The sequence below is a fragment of the Schistocerca nitens genome, chromosome 3 (assembly GCF_023898315.1).
Source record: "Schistocerca nitens isolate TAMUIC-IGC-003100 chromosome 3, iqSchNite1.1, whole genome shotgun sequence".
NCBI classification, from domain to species: Eukaryota; Metazoa; Arthropoda; class Insecta; order Orthoptera; family Acrididae; genus Schistocerca; species Schistocerca nitens.
In genome coordinates, this window is record NC_064616.1 from 850,349,512 (window position 1) to 850,366,871 (window position 17,360).

The 17,360-nt window shown below is 40.4% G+C and overlaps 1 protein-coding gene and 1 pseudogene across 1 annotated transcript in view; one reads left to right on the forward strand and one right to left on the reverse strand.

The window, feature by feature from the left end:
• Positions 1-6,316: 6,316 nt before the first annotated feature.
• LOC126248874 (CDGSH iron-sulfur domain-containing protein 3, mitochondrial) overlaps positions 6,317-17,360 on the forward strand; it is a 28,625-nt gene continuing 17,581 nt past the window's right edge. Inside the window, exon 1 of the mRNA XM_049950320.1 lies at positions 6,317-6,449. Coding sequence (XP_049806277.1) covers positions 6,402-6,449 — 48 coding nt within the window. The 5' untranslated portion in view covers positions 6,317-6,401. The remainder of the gene's footprint in view (positions 6,450-17,360) is intronic.
• On the reverse strand, positions 15,663-15,774 carry LOC126249856 (5S ribosomal RNA; annotated as a pseudogene).

Consider the following 17,360-nt stretch of genomic DNA (forward strand, 5'->3'; position numbering starts at 1 on the left):
CCTCAGACACTAATGCACAATTTGCAACTGTTATTCATGCTGACTACCGAACTGTTGAGGAGTTTTCAGGCGATATTGTTCCACTCCTCTCTCAAGGCGGTTTTCAGTTGTCGCATGAGTTGGGAAGGGTGTGGTCATTGAGAAACACATCTGTCTAGAGCATTCTGGAAATGGTCTATAGGGTTTAGCTCCAAGGAGTACATGGAGCTGTGGGTATTACATGGCATAGAATCGTAATAACACACTTTTAGAGTCAAAATGAACATTTATTTCAGCACTGAACAGAAAGAATACAGAAGTGGACGTCGAACACGGCGTGAGAGAACAAAGACAGAATGCAAAGCCAAAGAGAATAATCAAAGAAGTGTCACTTCGTGTCAGAGACGCCACAGAGCCCTCCTCCCCCCCTCCCTAGCAGTGTGGAGCATGGCTGGGTGAAGCAAGTACACTTCCAACAAAAAAAAAACTTCATACCAGAGCAGAGGCGGCGTCCAGCGAGCGAAGTGTGTGGCTCGGGCATGTCATTGTCATGGTCTCGCGCGGCGGACAGCTGTGCAGGCAGTGGCGAGTCGACAGGGGCCACAGAGGCGGCGGCGTTAGGCGACACGTTGGCGGAGGCAGGTTGGCAGGGAGTGGCGAGGAGTGGCTCCAGAAGGGACCACACAGGCTTTGAACGTTGTACCGAAACTGTACTCCGGCGGCCGTTGAGCAGAATCACGAGTTATTGACCCCATGGCGTAATACGCGGTGTGGTCCAGAGTACGGAGGTTGCAGAACCACACTAACAGAGTCATCCTGTAACATGACGAAATCGCAAGAATTCAAGTCCTTATGAACAAACACCTGTTCAAAATGTTCAAATGTGTGTGAAATCTTATGGGACTTAACTGCTAAGGTCATCAGTCCCTAACAAACACCTGTGGCGCGATGTGTGCGCGAGGTAGAGGCGGTTGAAGGTGGCCCACGTGAGAATGCACTCATTCAACGAGGGCCAGCAGGTCGGTAGCGTTCGTTGGAGATGTGTCCTCGACGAATTCGGCAGGCAGGATGGGCGGTTCACCATACAGGACCTCCACCAACGAAGCACTGAGGTAATCCTTGTGCGCAGAGCCGAATCCCAGCAATACCCATGGCAGAGCCTCAGACCAAAGCCTGCCGTGGCACATGAGTACAGCTTTTAACAACCTGTGCTATCGCTCGACTTGTCCATTGGCCTGGGGATGGTATGCAGTCGTGTGAAATTTCGCCGCCACGTACAACTCACACAGGCGAGCGAAAAGCGACGACTCGAACTGGCGGCCCCAGTCCATGGTAAGTGACAGGGGGCAAACGAATCTAGCTACCCACGCCGAAATGAAAGCGCGAGTGATTGTCTCAGTTGTAATGTCGACCATAGGTACCGCCTCAGCCCAATGGGTGAGGCGGTCGTTCATGGAAAGATGTATTTGTATCCCTCGGTATGGGGGAGAGGGCCAACCACGTCAATATGCACGTGGCGCAGGCGGCGCCTGGGGATGTTGAACTGTCCTAAATGAGGTTGCGCATGTCTGCTCACTTTGCTCCGTTCACAAGGAACGCAAGCGCGTGACCACGAGCGGCAATCGCGCCGCACGCCTGGCCAGATGAAACATTCGGCTATGAGGCGTGTCGTTGGCCGCGTTCTGGGGTGAGCAAGATTATGTAACGCGATTATGCAGTACCGAAGGCGGGAAGGCACCAAGGGGTGAGGCGAACCAGTAGAAACGTCACAAATGATAGGAATTGATGATCCGCGCAAGGCAATAGGTTTCATGATGAGCGAAGCAGTGTCGTCCAAGAGCAGACGTTGTGTGTCCGTGTCTTCGGCCTGAAGCCGCGCCAGTTCCTCTAAGTTCAACAGGGCAGAGATTATCGAAATGCAGGAGAGGTAGTCGGCATCTACGTTTTCCACACCGTGGATGTAACAAGCATCTGAAGAATGTTGGCAAATAAAGTCCATGTGCCGAAAGCAGCGCGGTGGGAGATAGCATCAACAAGAGGTTTATGATCAGAATAGATGGTGAAAGTGCGTCCATCGACGTCACTCTTGAATTGTTTGACTGCCTCATTAACCGCGAGGGGCTCGTGGTCGAAGGCCGACCATTTACACTGACTCCTCATAAGCTTTCTTGAGAAGAAACGCAGCGGCTGCGTTGAGTCGGCAGGGTGCTGTTGTAGGACAGCACCTAGTGCTGATTCGCTAGCGTCGGTAGTGATAGAAATCCATGCCTCAGGGTCGGCGTGAGCGAGAGTGATAGCCTGCGCAATAGCCGATTTCAAACTGTCAAAAACGTCCAGCATGGGCCTAGTCCAGTCCAGTTTACACTTTCCGGTTGTATTTTTACTGGAGAGGACGTCGGTTAGAGACGACTGGACGGAGGCAGCCCAAGGTATATGTCCTCGATATAAATTCACCTTCCCTAGGAAACGGCATAGTTGTGCATAGTCCTCGGGGAGAGGCAGAGCAAGGATGTTCGCGTTTCGTGAGTCAGTAGGCCGGAGGCCGGCGGCTGAGGCCGTATGGCCAAGGAAAGTAACAGATGTGGAACAGAGCTGCGATTTTTCGTTGTTAATAACCACGCTGTTGGCTGCAAGAGCCGCACGAACTGCATCAAGGTGAAATTTGTGTTCCTCCACGGACGAGGAAGAGATAAGTATGTCATCCAAATAGGCAAAAGCGGAAGGAAGTGGTAGCAAAATCGAATCAATGAAACGTTGCCAAGTCTGTGCAGTGTTTTTTAAACCATATGTCATGAAGCAGTATTCGCAAAGGCCGAAAGGCGTAATGATTGCCGTTTTCGGAATGTCCGGCTCGTCCATCAGAATTGGGTGATATGCTTTCACACAGTCCAATACAGAAAAGAACTTCAAGTGAACTGCGTGAAATCCTCTATATGAGGTATCGGATAGTTGTCTATAGTAGTTCCAGCATTAAGGGACCTGTCGGAGCACACACGAAGCCAGTAAATCCCGAACTATCTCTTTCACTCACAACAATTTCTTAGTGTTAAGACATCGAGCTTTGTGACGCACGGTGCAGATTCGGTGGCAGGTGCCATTGCTGATTGCTGAGACCTGCAGTAACTGCTACATCTTCTGTGACTGCTAGACCAATAAATAACCACATCCACCATCAGTATACAATGAACAGCCAATACTACTCAGATATGCTTTTAAACAAGGTGCAGCCAGCCATGAGAGAGAGAGAGAGACGTTGTGGATCTCAGACGAGAGGTGTGATTCTCCAGAAAGACAACACACGTCCTCATATTGCTCAACTAATCCATGAAACCATCGACAGAATGGGCTGGGAAGTACTGCCTCATCACTCTTACAGTCCCGATTTAGCACCTAGTGATTTCCATTTGTTTGGTGCACTGAAGGAGGCATTATGTGGGAAGAGGATCCAGGACAACGAAGATATGAAAAAGTTTGTGGGAAATTGGTTCAAACATCAAGATAAAGAATTCTTTGCAGCTGGAATAAAAAAGCTTGTAGCCCGTTGATGTTCACGGGGATTGTGCTGAAATGTAGAAAAAGTACTGGTTTGTAAAAATAAGTGCTTTTCCTCTAGACCAGTTTGTCTAATTATTGAATGACCCTCACAGATCCCACTGATGATGCCTTAAAGTGAAAAAAGGTGAAATGCGTCTGGGAAAATAAAGTATAGTGCAACAAGAGAAGGCATTTTTATTTGCAAAACAAACATTCAGAGAATGTTGCAAAAACAGAGACTGTTATCTTTTCACTACATAAAAGAATGTAGGGAAACTTGGAGGAAGGTTAATGCTAACCCGTGCATCAGTAAGAACAGCTATTATGAAGATTACAACAACTTCTATAGTCAGATACTGTAAACAGTTCTGTCAGAAAATCCTTTGGGAGTGCTGAGCCCACATAAAAACTATGAATGAATCAAAATTTGTTATGTTGTCTCTCTCATGGATCAGTCGGGTGCTGAAAGTTAAGACAACAGACAGAAAGCTGAATTATTACATTCTTTATTTAAATGGAAAGACAATGGGAATTGATGAGATTCCTGCGGAACTGTTAAAGTCATTGGAGAAAGAAGGAAAAAGGGAATTGACTGAATTGTGTAATCAAATATACATGACAGGAAAATGGCCAAAGGACTTTACAGAAAGTATCTTAATACCTATAGAAAAGAAAAATAACAGCAATAAGTGTGAGGAACATAGAACAGTGAGTCTGATATCGCATGCAGCCAAAGTCTAGCTGACGACACTCAACAGAAGGCTGTATGGAAAGCTGAATTGCGTAACAGGAGATGAGCAATTTGGTTTCAGGCGAGGAGTAGGAACTAGAGATGCCATTGGACTACTGACAGTGATAGGGGGAGAGGTGCATGGAGAGGAAAAGGAAGGTGTATGTTGTATTCATTAACCTAGAGAAGGCTTTTGACTATGTCAGATGGGACAAACTGATGGAAATCCTAAGAAAACATGGAGTTGACTGGAGGGATAGATGGCTAATTAGAAATTTACATTTGAACCAGAGAGCAAGAGTAAGAATAAGAGGTCTGATGAGTGAAGAAATGAAACTGGAAAGAGGTGTAAGACAAGGTTGTTATTTATCGGCCACACTGTTCAGTATCTGTCTGGAGGAAATCATTAATGGAAGTTTTGATGAAAGGAGAGAAGTTTGTATAGGGCGTCAGAGAGTGGAGTGTACAAGATATGCAGACGACATGGTTGTGCTGGCAGAGTGTGCAAGAGAGATGGAACAAATGTTAGATGATCTAAACACAAAATTCTGTATGAAAATAGGGGGAGAGGAAATAGAGCAAGTGAATAACTTCAATTACTTGGGAAGTGTAATAATGGATGATATGTATTGCTCAACAGAAATTAGGAAAAGAACTGCAATGGCAAAAGAAGCATTCAAGAGGAAACAGAAATTACTTTGCGGACCACTAAACAAAGATCTGAGGAAAAGACTTGCCACATGTTACATCTGGAGCATTGCACTGTATGGTGCGGAGACCTGGATATTGAGGAAGGAAGATGAAAGAAGATTGGAGGCACTAGAGATGTGCATATGGAGAAGAACGGAAAAAGTGAAATGGGAAGACTGAGTAAGGAATGAAGAAGTATCAAGAAGAGTTGGAGAAGAAAGAAACATGCTGAAAGTCATCAGAAAGAGAAAACGGAACTGGATTGGACATTGTTTGAGGAGGGACTGATTATTAAAGAAGGAATAGAAGGAATGGTGAAGGGAAAAAAGGGAAGAGGAAAAAGAAGATATCAAATGCTGGGCAGTATCAAAGGAGACTTCTATTCAGAAATGAAAATACTGGCTATAGACAGACAAAAGTGGAAGAGGCAGAATACCATACTACTACTACTACCTGGGAGAAGCCGACGGCCGACGGCCAATTGCGCCACAAATTGTGGAAGAAGTTACTGTTGCCATACCTGAGAGTGTTGGGCGAAATGTGCGATCTGCAAGCAATGCACAAGCTGTGTCATGACTGCTAAACAGTCCATACTCCACCGTTCGAAATGTGCTGCTAGTGCGGTTCCAGGCTGTCGTGGATGTTGATGGTCGTCACGTGGAGCAACGTTTATAACCTGGAACGTAAACATGGTACGTAATTAAGAATGTTACCCTCTCATGTGGAAATTAAAACGTATTTCTTTCGATGATTTATTCGTTATTTCTCTCCCATATTTTCCTACAAATGTTTCAACACAGTTCCATTCTCCTTCGATCACAGCTTTTTTCATGGGGTCCTCTCGGGCAGCGAAAGTTTAATTATAACCACATTTTATATCCATTTCTCAACTCTCAGTACATGGGCTAGAAATTTATAATATATTAAAAACGAACACTTTTCACCACAAGGAATTATGCTTGCTGAAAATAAAATTATATGTCAGTCTTGTGTAAAAATTATATTATTCAACCGCGGAATTTTTAAAGGGTGATAACGCTATCTTTGTAAAGTAATGTATCATACTTGTATCGATGGTTCTAAATTAAGATTAATTTAGGTTTTTTAGGTAGTTTCTGTGTGTTTGGTTATTTTACTAATATTGATTATGCTTCTGAGTATTAAATCAATGGTTTGTGTGTGTGTGTGTGTGTGTGTGTGTGTGTATTGAGATGATAAAATTCTGATTGTGACATTTAGGATAAAATCAGTTAAGGAATAACAATAATATTAATGGAGAAATTATTGCTGAAACTTGTCTGACCATACCAAACCTATTGTACACATCAAATCGGACCCTCAAATCCCAAACTATACCATCGATAATGTATAATAACGTACCCAATTTGTGAAATGGGTGGACTTTGATTCGTGAGTAACATATCTTCACGTATGACACTGAACTTTGTTTATGCTTGCGATTTAAATCATGCTTTGTAGAGGAAATTTGAGTGCAAGAAGTTTTCGTATATATTTCGTAAGTGGAATGTGCTATTCTTTTTGTTATTGTGTTCTGATTGAACAATTCTATGACCTAAAATAAATTCGTATGCTATACAGAACCCCGTTTCCTGCAGAACCATGTTAATGTGTATGGTCTGTTAGTAATACGACAAGGATAAACTTAAAATAAATACATAAGTAGTATTTCAGATGTGATTTTTCTTTGTGTAAATGCTGTAAATATCTGCTGAGAATTTTCAGATTTTGTTGACAACTGTAGGTTCAAATGGCTTTGAACACTATGGGACTTAACTGTAGGTATATGTTAGTTTGCCAAGGAACTTTATATTGCAGTTGTAGTTGAAAGTTCCTTTTGTGGTATATGAATATTGTACGTTGAAATATTGATGCTGCCACCCAGTCTTCTCACTTAGAATCTGTTTCCACAGTGTTCTGATCGATGAAACGTCTTTTAGTAGTTACCTGCTTCTTCCGGTACCTAACATTAAGGATATACCATTCGGAACATCGATTGTTTTTTTATGAAGTCATTTTGTGCTCTATAGTGACGTCAATACTTAGTCGTTTCATATGGCTCATATTTCTACCATAAAAATGTTATCAGTCTGTTGGCATGGTATCACATTGTTAACTAAACCCCCCTAAACCACAAGGTAAGTAATGTTTTCTAATTATAAGGAAGTCCAAGAGCTAAAATGCAGTCTATATGAATGGGATGCTTTTACTTTCAAGTTTACTTATTTGGAAGATGAATTTGGTGAAATACTCACTAATTGATACCACTTCTACTGTGTTCTCACTTATATACAAGACATGAAGTAAAGTGTACACACAGAGGTTTTTTGTGACTCATCAATGCCATAAATGTCTCCTGCAGTATTATTTTCATCTATCTTCAGTGTGAAACTTCCTGGCAGATTAAAACTGTGTGCTGGACTGGTGCTCCAACCCAAGACCTTTGCTTGTCATGGGCAAGTTCACTACCAAAGAAGCTGAATACAACTCATGAGCTGTCCTAACAGCGTTACTTCCACCAGTACATCGTCTTCTACTTTCTGAACTTCACAGAATTCTGCAAAGAATCCCTCATGCTGTGGCTAAGCCATGTCTCCTCAACATCCTTTCTTGCAGCAGTGCTAGTCCTACAAGTTATGTAGGAGAACTTGTGTGAAGTTTTGAAGGCAGCATGTGAGGTACTGGTGGAAGTAAAGCTGTTTGGTGGGCCATTAGTTGTGCTTGTGTATTTCAGTCCATGGAGCACTTGCCTGCAAAAGACAAAAGTCTCAGGTTTGAGTCCACGTCAGGCATACAGTTTTAATCTTCTGGGAAGTTTCAGATTAGCACACACTCTGCTGCAGAGTGAAAATTTCATTGTGGTATCTCCAGGATGTTTGTGACTTCATCAGAAGGCTAAAGAGTATTCATCGGATATGTTTACAGACACCCTAATTATTCATGTCACTAGTCCACAGTAGCCTTTTTCTTTTATCAGGGCTTCAGTGGTTCTTTTTTTGTATGAGAAATTAAATTGGAAAGGATTTACAGTTTAACATCTGGTTCATGACATCATTAAAGATTTAGCTCAAGCATAGAATAGAGATGTAGAAGGAAAGTGACCCTATCCATTTCAAAGAAATTATACCAATACTCATCTTCATTGATTCAGGCAAAACTTAAAATGTGGATGTGGGTGCAGTGATTTGTCCTTACTGCTCATGAAAGCACCTGCAGTGCCTTGACAGTAGTGCCACCACACTTTGCAATAAAATTAGAATAAGCCACTGCATATTAGAAAAGGTATCAGTCTCATAGGAAGAGAGTTTGAGTATCCTTTATGACAGATTTTGTGTTGCATAAAATAAGTGGGACTAAGGTAATGACATTATTTGGAATTTTGGGGCCATCTCATTTTTATAAAATTCTTTTCTTCTCTCTGTTAGTTTGTGACTATATATTGCCAACACACTGGTGTAAGAGAATGGATTCTGTCAAGGCTCTGTTTTATGTGTGATTATGTTTGCTGTTATCAGTTGCAGAACCTTTGTGGTAAAGAGTCCTTTGTTAATTGATTATCTTGCAAACTTTTGTACCTTGTCCAGCTCTTTCACAATGATTCAGCAGTTGCGGCCAGTGCTAGGGGGTCGACAGCAAGCAGTTGGGTAAAATGTCTTCAGAAGTACTTGTTTTGTAAATAAAACTGCCTTTTCTTGCTGCAACTTAATTTATTTTTCCCAGGCTCGTTTCACCTTTCTCTTACTCTAAGGCAGTAGAAGAAGAAGAAGAAGAAGAAGAAGGCGAACTGTTTGATAATCTAAAAATAACAAAACTGTATCATTCTAGATCCCACTGAAGATGCCTTAAGAGTAAGAAAAAGGTGAAACATGTCTGGAAAAAATAAATTAAGTTGCAACAAGAAAAGGCAGTTTTATTTACAAAACAAGTATTTCTGTGCTTGCTGTGGAGGATGACCACACAAACAAACTTATCAGAAGTTGTTTTGTGTTTGACTATTCATTATGTTTCTAATCTACCTGAACTTGAGAAGTAAATATATTTTTCCTAGTTTTGAAACATCAGTCAAGTTTGTTTTTAGTGATAAATTAACTTTGTTACCATGCCAGAGATGACTGGAGACGAGTGCTCAGGGTTTAAAACATCTGAAATACCGCAACCACAGCTCTTTGACAATGAAAGTAAGTCTTGGTCCATTCCAAAAGCCTTTTGTGCAATCTTTGCTTGAATATGGATATAAAGTGTATGAAACAAGGCCATGATACATGGAATTCTTAGATACTGTTCATTGTGAGTGGGTGAAAGTAGTAACATGCTTTCCAGATCAGCCCAATGGTTAGCCTTTGTACAGAGGCCACTGAATTGCCACAAGCCATCCGGGAGTGAAGTGTCATGTACATGATGTGTAGTGTTTCCTCTTTAGTGGAACTGACACATTATATAAAGTTCTGTTCTTGACCACTAGTGGAATGAAATTTCTGGGGTCACTTTGCAGTTCACAAAAGGCAGCAGCTAGGTAATAGCTGCATACTACATTAACATCATTATTGAGTACTGGAGTCACTGAATTTTCAGAACCTTAGAGTAACTAAAGAAGCCGTTGCAGGAGCATATAGCTGCAAAATGTAAAAATTTTCGGGAGACACTAATAATGAATAAAAATTAAATATCAACACCATTAATGCTGTTTGTCTAAAATTGCTTGAAGTGGCTGTAGAATACATATTAAATTGAAAATATGTTTTTGTAAAGATTCATCTCACTTGAGTTTGGCAACCACTGGGTCTGTGTTGTTCCTTTCTCCAGTAAACTATGTTTGCAGTTGAGTATGCAATAATCCACACTAATTACCTGGATTATCAATCTACCATACTTCATTACCTGTTAGACCTCCTTTGAGACTAAATTTTATTACGAGAAAACATTTTGACCAAGGAAACTAGATTCAGAGCAACTTAATCGTTATTCAGTAGCAAGATCATTACTGGTTGCACTTTCACTTCGTGTTGTAACTGTCTTGTTGTGAAAACACACGCAGTCCAGCGGAACATACTTTGAAGCCGTGTCTTTAACATCCTTCACCTTATTTGTATGGGGTTTTAAGACATTGTGAGTAGTTGATGTTTCTAGTAGGAAAAGAATAGTGGCTGCATTTTCCGCAGCAAAGGTATAGCCTGCTATAGTACTTGCAATTTGAAATGAAACTTCCTTGCAGATTAAAACTATGTGCTGGACCAAGATTCGAAATCGAGACCTTTGCCTTTAGCAGACAAGTGCTCAAACAACTGAACAACCCAAACATGACTCACGATCCATCCTCACAGCTTTACTTCTGCCAGTACCTCATCTCCTACCTTCCAGACTTCACAGAATCTCTTCTGCACAGGAGGGGTCCCAAGTTAGAGTCTTGGTTCGGCACACAGTTTTAATCTGCCAGGAAGTTTCATATCAGTGCACACACTGTTGCAGTGTGAAAATTCATTCTGAGTATTTCCAATAGATTTGTATTTTTATACTGGTGAACCCATTTGTTTTGAAGATTGTTATGAAATGAGTTGTGTAGTCCAAAATGGAGCTGATTCTTAAGAGACATGTGGAGCATTTTCTGCCATGAGAGCTTACAGCAAAAAAGCAAGAAGAGAAACAAAATATCACAGAAATGGGTGCTATATTGTTCTCACAATGACTTCCATTGTAGACTGCTAAAGGGAAGTAATGAAGAATATGATACAACACGCATCAGGTTTGATCCATGACACAACAACAAGTCAACTAATTGTTAGCACTACATAACTGCTTTGATGACTGTGATATGATGCCCATTCGTCCCATTTTTCCTTAAACAGCCATGCTTTTTTTTTAAAAAAAAAAGTCTGAAAAGCAGTACTTAAAAGTGAATTTTGAAGATGCTCAAATGTCTCACTTGTTTGTGATTCTGCCATGCTAAAGTATTTTACGCTGTCAGATTTTTTATATGCAGTTTGCTAAGCATTGTGCAAGTACATATGCTAGAAAGCAGCACTTGCACAACTTGCCCTGCAATCTTTATCAATTTACTGTTAATGTTTTGCACTTTTTTATAGCACCGATTCATGTTCACTGTTTCATAATGCCAAAATAATAGAGTATAAATATCTATATACTCTATACTCTGAGGCCAAAACGAAAGTGTAATTTTAAATGTAATCTAAAAAGTGAGTTCACTTTTACCACTGGTGGTGGAGAAATTATAGAATTTATGTTGTGCAAATCAAACTTCATTGTTGGACAAGATGTAAGGTCTGGCATTGTGACTCATGTTAAGATAAAGAAACATCACATGAGCATTCAAACGAAAATGTACTTCCTGATACCATACATAAAAGTGAAAAGTGCAGTGACAGTGTAGCAAAATAATTTTTAAAAAATAATTTGGGTTCATCTGAGTGCATGAATGCAAAGGAAAACTCTATGTCAATCAAATTTTGTCAATACAATTTGTGTCCTGTTTTTTCTTTGTCTCAGGTTTTTGTAAAATTTTTAAAGTGCTCCTTTTTTAATAAAAATTAAATGGGCACTGTAGCTTGTGGCCTTATGCAATCATGCACATTTGAACTATTAATGTATCAAATTTAAACAGTCATTTTTACATTGGGCAAGTAAAGCTGTAAGTGATGTTTGCCTTGGTACACTCACTAGGAAGCCCACTGTTGAGTGCGTAGATCATAAAATTACCACCTTCATGGTAATGGGTCTGAAAGTGATACTGTGAATTTGAATTTGCAGCTCAATTATGCTGAACAGAACCACATTCCTGTAAATTGAAAGGTCACAGTATAAGTGTACATGTAGGTGCCTGTCAGGTGTTAATTTGACTCATGGTACTGACAGGTACAGTTACTAACACTGGAGTCCTAAATGTATACTGCATTGAAGTACATAACATATTGTTTCAGGGAACATAAATTTATGCCAGTTGTTATTGGTAAGAAATAAACTTCCATAGTGGTGCTATTCCTAAATTTTTTTAAGTTATTGGATGATAAATGTATGTGACATCCTTAAGTGCCAAGCACTGTTATATCTCTGAGTAGTTCATTAGCATCTTTTTAAGTGCCACAAATAGGTTAACTAATACAGGCAAGGGAAAATTTCTAGTTTACTTTAATACTCTGTGATTGGTAAATTAAACTGCAGTTCATTTGCCAAGGCTGAGAAGTACAGATAATTAAAGGCATTTTTCAGCCTTCTTTATTCCTATATTCAGTTGTAAGTAAGTCTGTCACTTCTTATGGCAGTCAAAGAATTAGTGGCAGAAAATTCTGACTATATCTCTGTTTCATGAAGTGACAAAAATTTTGAGTAGGCCTAAATTATGACAGTTATGTGCAGAAAGTTTATTGGTTCAGCTGAACTAGTTCTACGCTTTTAATGTAGCAGTAACTGGTTACAAGTAAAACTGAGACTTTCATTTTTATGAAGAAACGTTGGCAGTAAATATTCCTTTGTAATTAGGTGTAAATGATTGAATCAGTACATAAATAGTTAATGCTGGCCACTTTTAAAATCTGTGAAACTATTCATGGATTTAGAAGTACAAATTGTCAGCTGTTATATGGTCACCTTATTATGGGCTGTTTGTTTTTATGACATTTTATTTCATGTTACATAACAGTAAAACATTGAAAATGCACATATTTAGGAGTGGGGTAGGGGAATAGACTGTGAAGTTCTCATATGACAATTTTTTGGGACAACATCCATTAAATCTTTGACCCAGTTGATTCCAGCTACTTTATTTACGTCCTTACTACTATACATATCTGAGACCAGCCTTTTTGCATACTGGTATGCATGTCATATTTGTTTAGTATCCCCACCAGTGAACGTAGACTAATACGGGTGAGCTGGTGTGGTTATCAAAGCAGAATAGTACAGAAAACTTATGGAGGATGCACACAATGAATAGTTTGGTCCACCGAGCGAGGTGTTGGCGCAGTGGTTTGCACACTGGACTCGCATTCGGGAGGACGATGGTTCAATCCCGCGTCCGGCCATCCAGATTTAGGTTTTCCGTGATTTCCCTAAATCACTCCAGGCAAATGCCGGGATGGTTCCTTTGAAAGGGCACGGCCGTCTTCCTTCCCTGTCCTTCACTAATCCAATGAGACCGATGACCTCGCTGTCTGGTCTCCTCCCCCAAAAACAACCCAACCCAATAGTTTGGTCCCTTTTAATTATCCAACCAACAAACACATATGATGTTTAGTGTGGGCAGAGTCACTCAGGTGTTTACCTGTCAGTGGCAATAGACCTGGACCAGCAGTTCTTACATTGATTTCAGCTATTACAGGCCAGTCCCTCTGTGTTTATTTCTGTACTTTGTCTCTACAAAGTATTTGGACTGTCTGCTCCCTGTAGATTGACTTTGACTTCAAGTCTCATTTCTTTCTTCTGGGTTCAGCTCTCTGCTTGTTGTCGAGCCACATTTGGCTACTATAGTTTACAACCATTATGACAATTATGGTTTTGGCCAATGGATTGCCTTGTGTGGGTATTAAAGTTTGTAACTCATTTTGTAGTTAAATTTTTAAGTTTTAATAATGTTATCATAAAGCTTACATTCTTCATATGTGGTGAAAACTTCTTGGCTTGTATACATTGAGTTAGTGATGTTGGCATCTGATTGCTATCGCTCAGCTTAATATCCACCACATTCATGTTCATCTGTCAAATAAAGTGCACTTACGCCCATTGGACAACTTACAGAGATGCCGCGTTATTATAGGAGGAGGAGGAGGAGTTCATGCTTTACAGTATATAAAGCTGTAGATAACATCAAGATGAGCACTGAAAATGGTGTAAATGGACAAGTGTTTTTGCATGGTCCTTCAGTTTTTTGTGGATGTGTTCTGAATTTTACTTTGGATAATAATGATGTTAATACACATGGTAATGGATGGGTTACTGTCACTCTAGTACGGTATCCAGGAGACTGTGTCTAAAGTAGAACAACTTGAGAGTTTCAATGATAGAGATATTATTGCCTATCGCACCTTTCAAATATGTGAGGTGTACAACAGAGACATCGGAAGATCGTATTATATGTCTACCATGCTTTTGGTTCTTAGGACGAGGAACCATCGCAAAATAAGCGAATCAGAGTCTGTGTGCATATGGGTAAAAGGAGCGCTGAATTGCTATAAGATTAAAGTTACTGGTGATCTAACTCATTATTATAGAAATTAGTGATAGGATAAATTCTACAACTGGCAGCAAATTCAATACAGTGTCTCTGGGTATTGTAGTGTGACACTTAGCAGCATCCAAGCCACAGCAATAAGCAACAGAAGACCCAACTCAGTAAATGAACCACGAAGGACATCTCTAATACCAGTGTGTCTCCCAAACTGGAAGAAAGCTTCCACATCTATTCAAGTGGTGGTGGTGGTGGTGGTTTACATGGACAAACTTGGTTTACTTATATCAGTGAACCTTAGTCATGTGTTCTTGCAACACAGAAAAAATTACCATAGTGAGTGCTATCATAATTGAGCTTTAAAATACCCCTGTTTTCTGCCTGTGGCTTGCAAAGATTGTCAAGTATACTGGCAACTGAAGAGATCATAAAAGCTATGGATCCGAAGAATAAGAGTGATCTTTCAAAGACTGCTGACTTCAAAGCTAATTTTAATACATTAGTGCTGCGTGGGCTTATGTCAGGATGCACCTTGCTCCTACATCACCAAGTCTCAAACCACTAAGCTACAGTTATACATTAAGACACAGCCATACAAGTAAGTGGTTTGTAACCTGGTGGTACATGAAATTCCTATCATCAGTTTTCATCACAACTGGAAGGAGGTGTGACAGTGTACAGTTTCTTATTACCAAAGTGTTTGTTCGTGTAGTTGAAATTTTATTCTTCTCAACAGTTTGTTTTTTTACAAAGAGTGAGAGAGACTGTTGACAATAATTTGTCAATTTGGTTGGGATATGAAACTTTGTGGCCTTCTTACTACTTTTTGAGTAGATTAGTTTATATACTGACTCATTTCACCAACTCCAGTCCTTTGTTTATATGCTTACCTATATCATAATAAGATCCAATATTTCGCAAGCACCCATTACAACCAATCACATGATGAAGATTTGTATTTGACTTATCATTTGCATGTTAGAGAAAAGCTAAAATATGTGTTATATAGAAAGAAATGTAGTCCCGTATTGATCCCAAAGTTTGTTAGAGTGAATGAGACTTATTATTTTTAACTGTATATTTCAGAAACCACTTACAATGCAGTAAGGGCAGTCACATCATTTCATTCAGGGGCAAACAGATTTTGCAGCACATGAGGGTAGTTAGCCTGTGACCTAGGAACAGCATGTACATTGCCACAAACCTACACAAAACACTCAGGCGACTGTCTAGTTTGATGTAACAACTTTCATTTTTACCCCAACAAGAAAAAGTCAAAAATCAGATGTTATAAAGTTAATATACTGGACTGAGGCATAACATATCTGCCGATTCATACTATGTTGTATTTTCAAAGACTTCCTACCAATCTTCCTTTGCCCATTCTTCCTCAAACTGAGTTCATTACTATAATTACATATCTTACGTTTATTACAGTAGTTAAAAATGCTTATGGAAGCATTTCTGACACATCAGAATGGTTGCATGAAAAGAGGGCTAGCGGGGGTAGTGACCTAAAAAGGAAAAAATGGAGGGAGCCAACAGCACCCAGTGTTCGCAGGTGGTCACCCATCCATGTACTAACCAGGTCCGATGTTGTTTAACTTTGGTGATTGGACGAGAACCGGTGTATGGTATGACCGTTAGCACAATTTTACTGTAGCCGCACCCCAGAAGGCACATTCGGCTCGTCTCTCAGCAAATACAGTAGCAGTTTTCGGCCAAAATCAGTGCACGTTTGATGCAAAGCACGTCCTGCCGCAGCAGTGAGTTTCTCAAGAGCGACACAGAGTGGCACCTTGCGCGGCATCCCAGAAGCGTCTGCCAAATTAGTGGGTGTGCCGCCAGGTGCATGTGACGCACACACAGCTGCCCAATGCCACACCTGTCATTCACTTCATACGTGCGGCCTTCAGCACTCGCGGACAACACATATTGTCCCTGTTGTCCAGCGGAGAGCTCTCACATGGCTGAGCAACGTATGACCTATGCAGTGTGTGGCAATGTTGTGCCAGAAGGTGCCACTGCTAGCAATGTCGGCTTCCTCGCCTCACACACGATATTTGCATAATTTGCAGTATCTGCACAGTGCATTCACACCTGTCCCTTTCCATCCCGATGTATAGACCTTTTACCGACATTGTTGGCCTCTTCAAGCTTTATTCTTTCCAGGGCATCAACGTATCATAGTTCTCATTTAGATATACATTGCCTCTACTTGACTTCAGCACTGATTCTGTAACTTAACAACAATTCTAATCATATGTCAGTCGTATAGGAAGACTGAAGGACCCATAGCACCTACTCCAGAGACCTCCAGTAAATATTTCTTGTGAAAAGTCATCACAAATAAATAGTAACAGAACACTGGCCATACATAGTAATGGGTTCATTATCAATAAGAGAGAAGGGGACACATTTAAGAGAGTGCCTCTGTTTTATGTACAAAAGAGGATAGAAGGAATTGCTGGTGTCCGAGTTACAAGGCTGCACATAGATACTTGGTTAAAAGAGATGATGAAATCCAGTCAAGTACCTAAACAGCTTCATTGCAATTCTCTTGCAAATATCCATTTGTAATTGAAATGAAACACACAGTCAGTTATTATAAAGATGACATGTCATGTTGTGATCTTATGAACACAGATGCCGAAGTTCTTAAAAATGTGTGTGACATTTTTTGAACAGGATTCCCCTTTTGGGGAGTTCAGCAGGCTGGGAATCAAACCCGGGGCCTCATGATAGTCAGCAATGCTAACCATGAGCTGTTGACAAAATACTTTATAAGAAGTGTATGGCACAACAAAGAAATAACCAAGGAGAAGACTATAATGAAGTGGAGTGAATAATTGTTTGGAGGAAACAACTGCTTTGATACTAGACATGATTCACACACACTGACTAAATAAATAAAAAGCTGAGTTCATGCATTGTTTTCAGTGTCAAAACTTTGAGCGCACAGATTTTGTCACCAAGGTGAAACCAACATGTGGGATCCATGCTCATCATCCACATCACAGCTATCCTGCATCACCTGTCGAGGCATACATCCATTGTGATCTTAGCAACATGCAGGGCACTTATAACAACAAAATATTGATGAACTGAAAGTAACAAGACAGTTACTTCACAAAGAGAAAGAATTGAAAAACAATTCAGTGACATTTACAGAGTGAGCTGGCTCAGGATTTAAAGGAATTGGAGTCACATTTCAGAGGATCGTGATGTAAATCC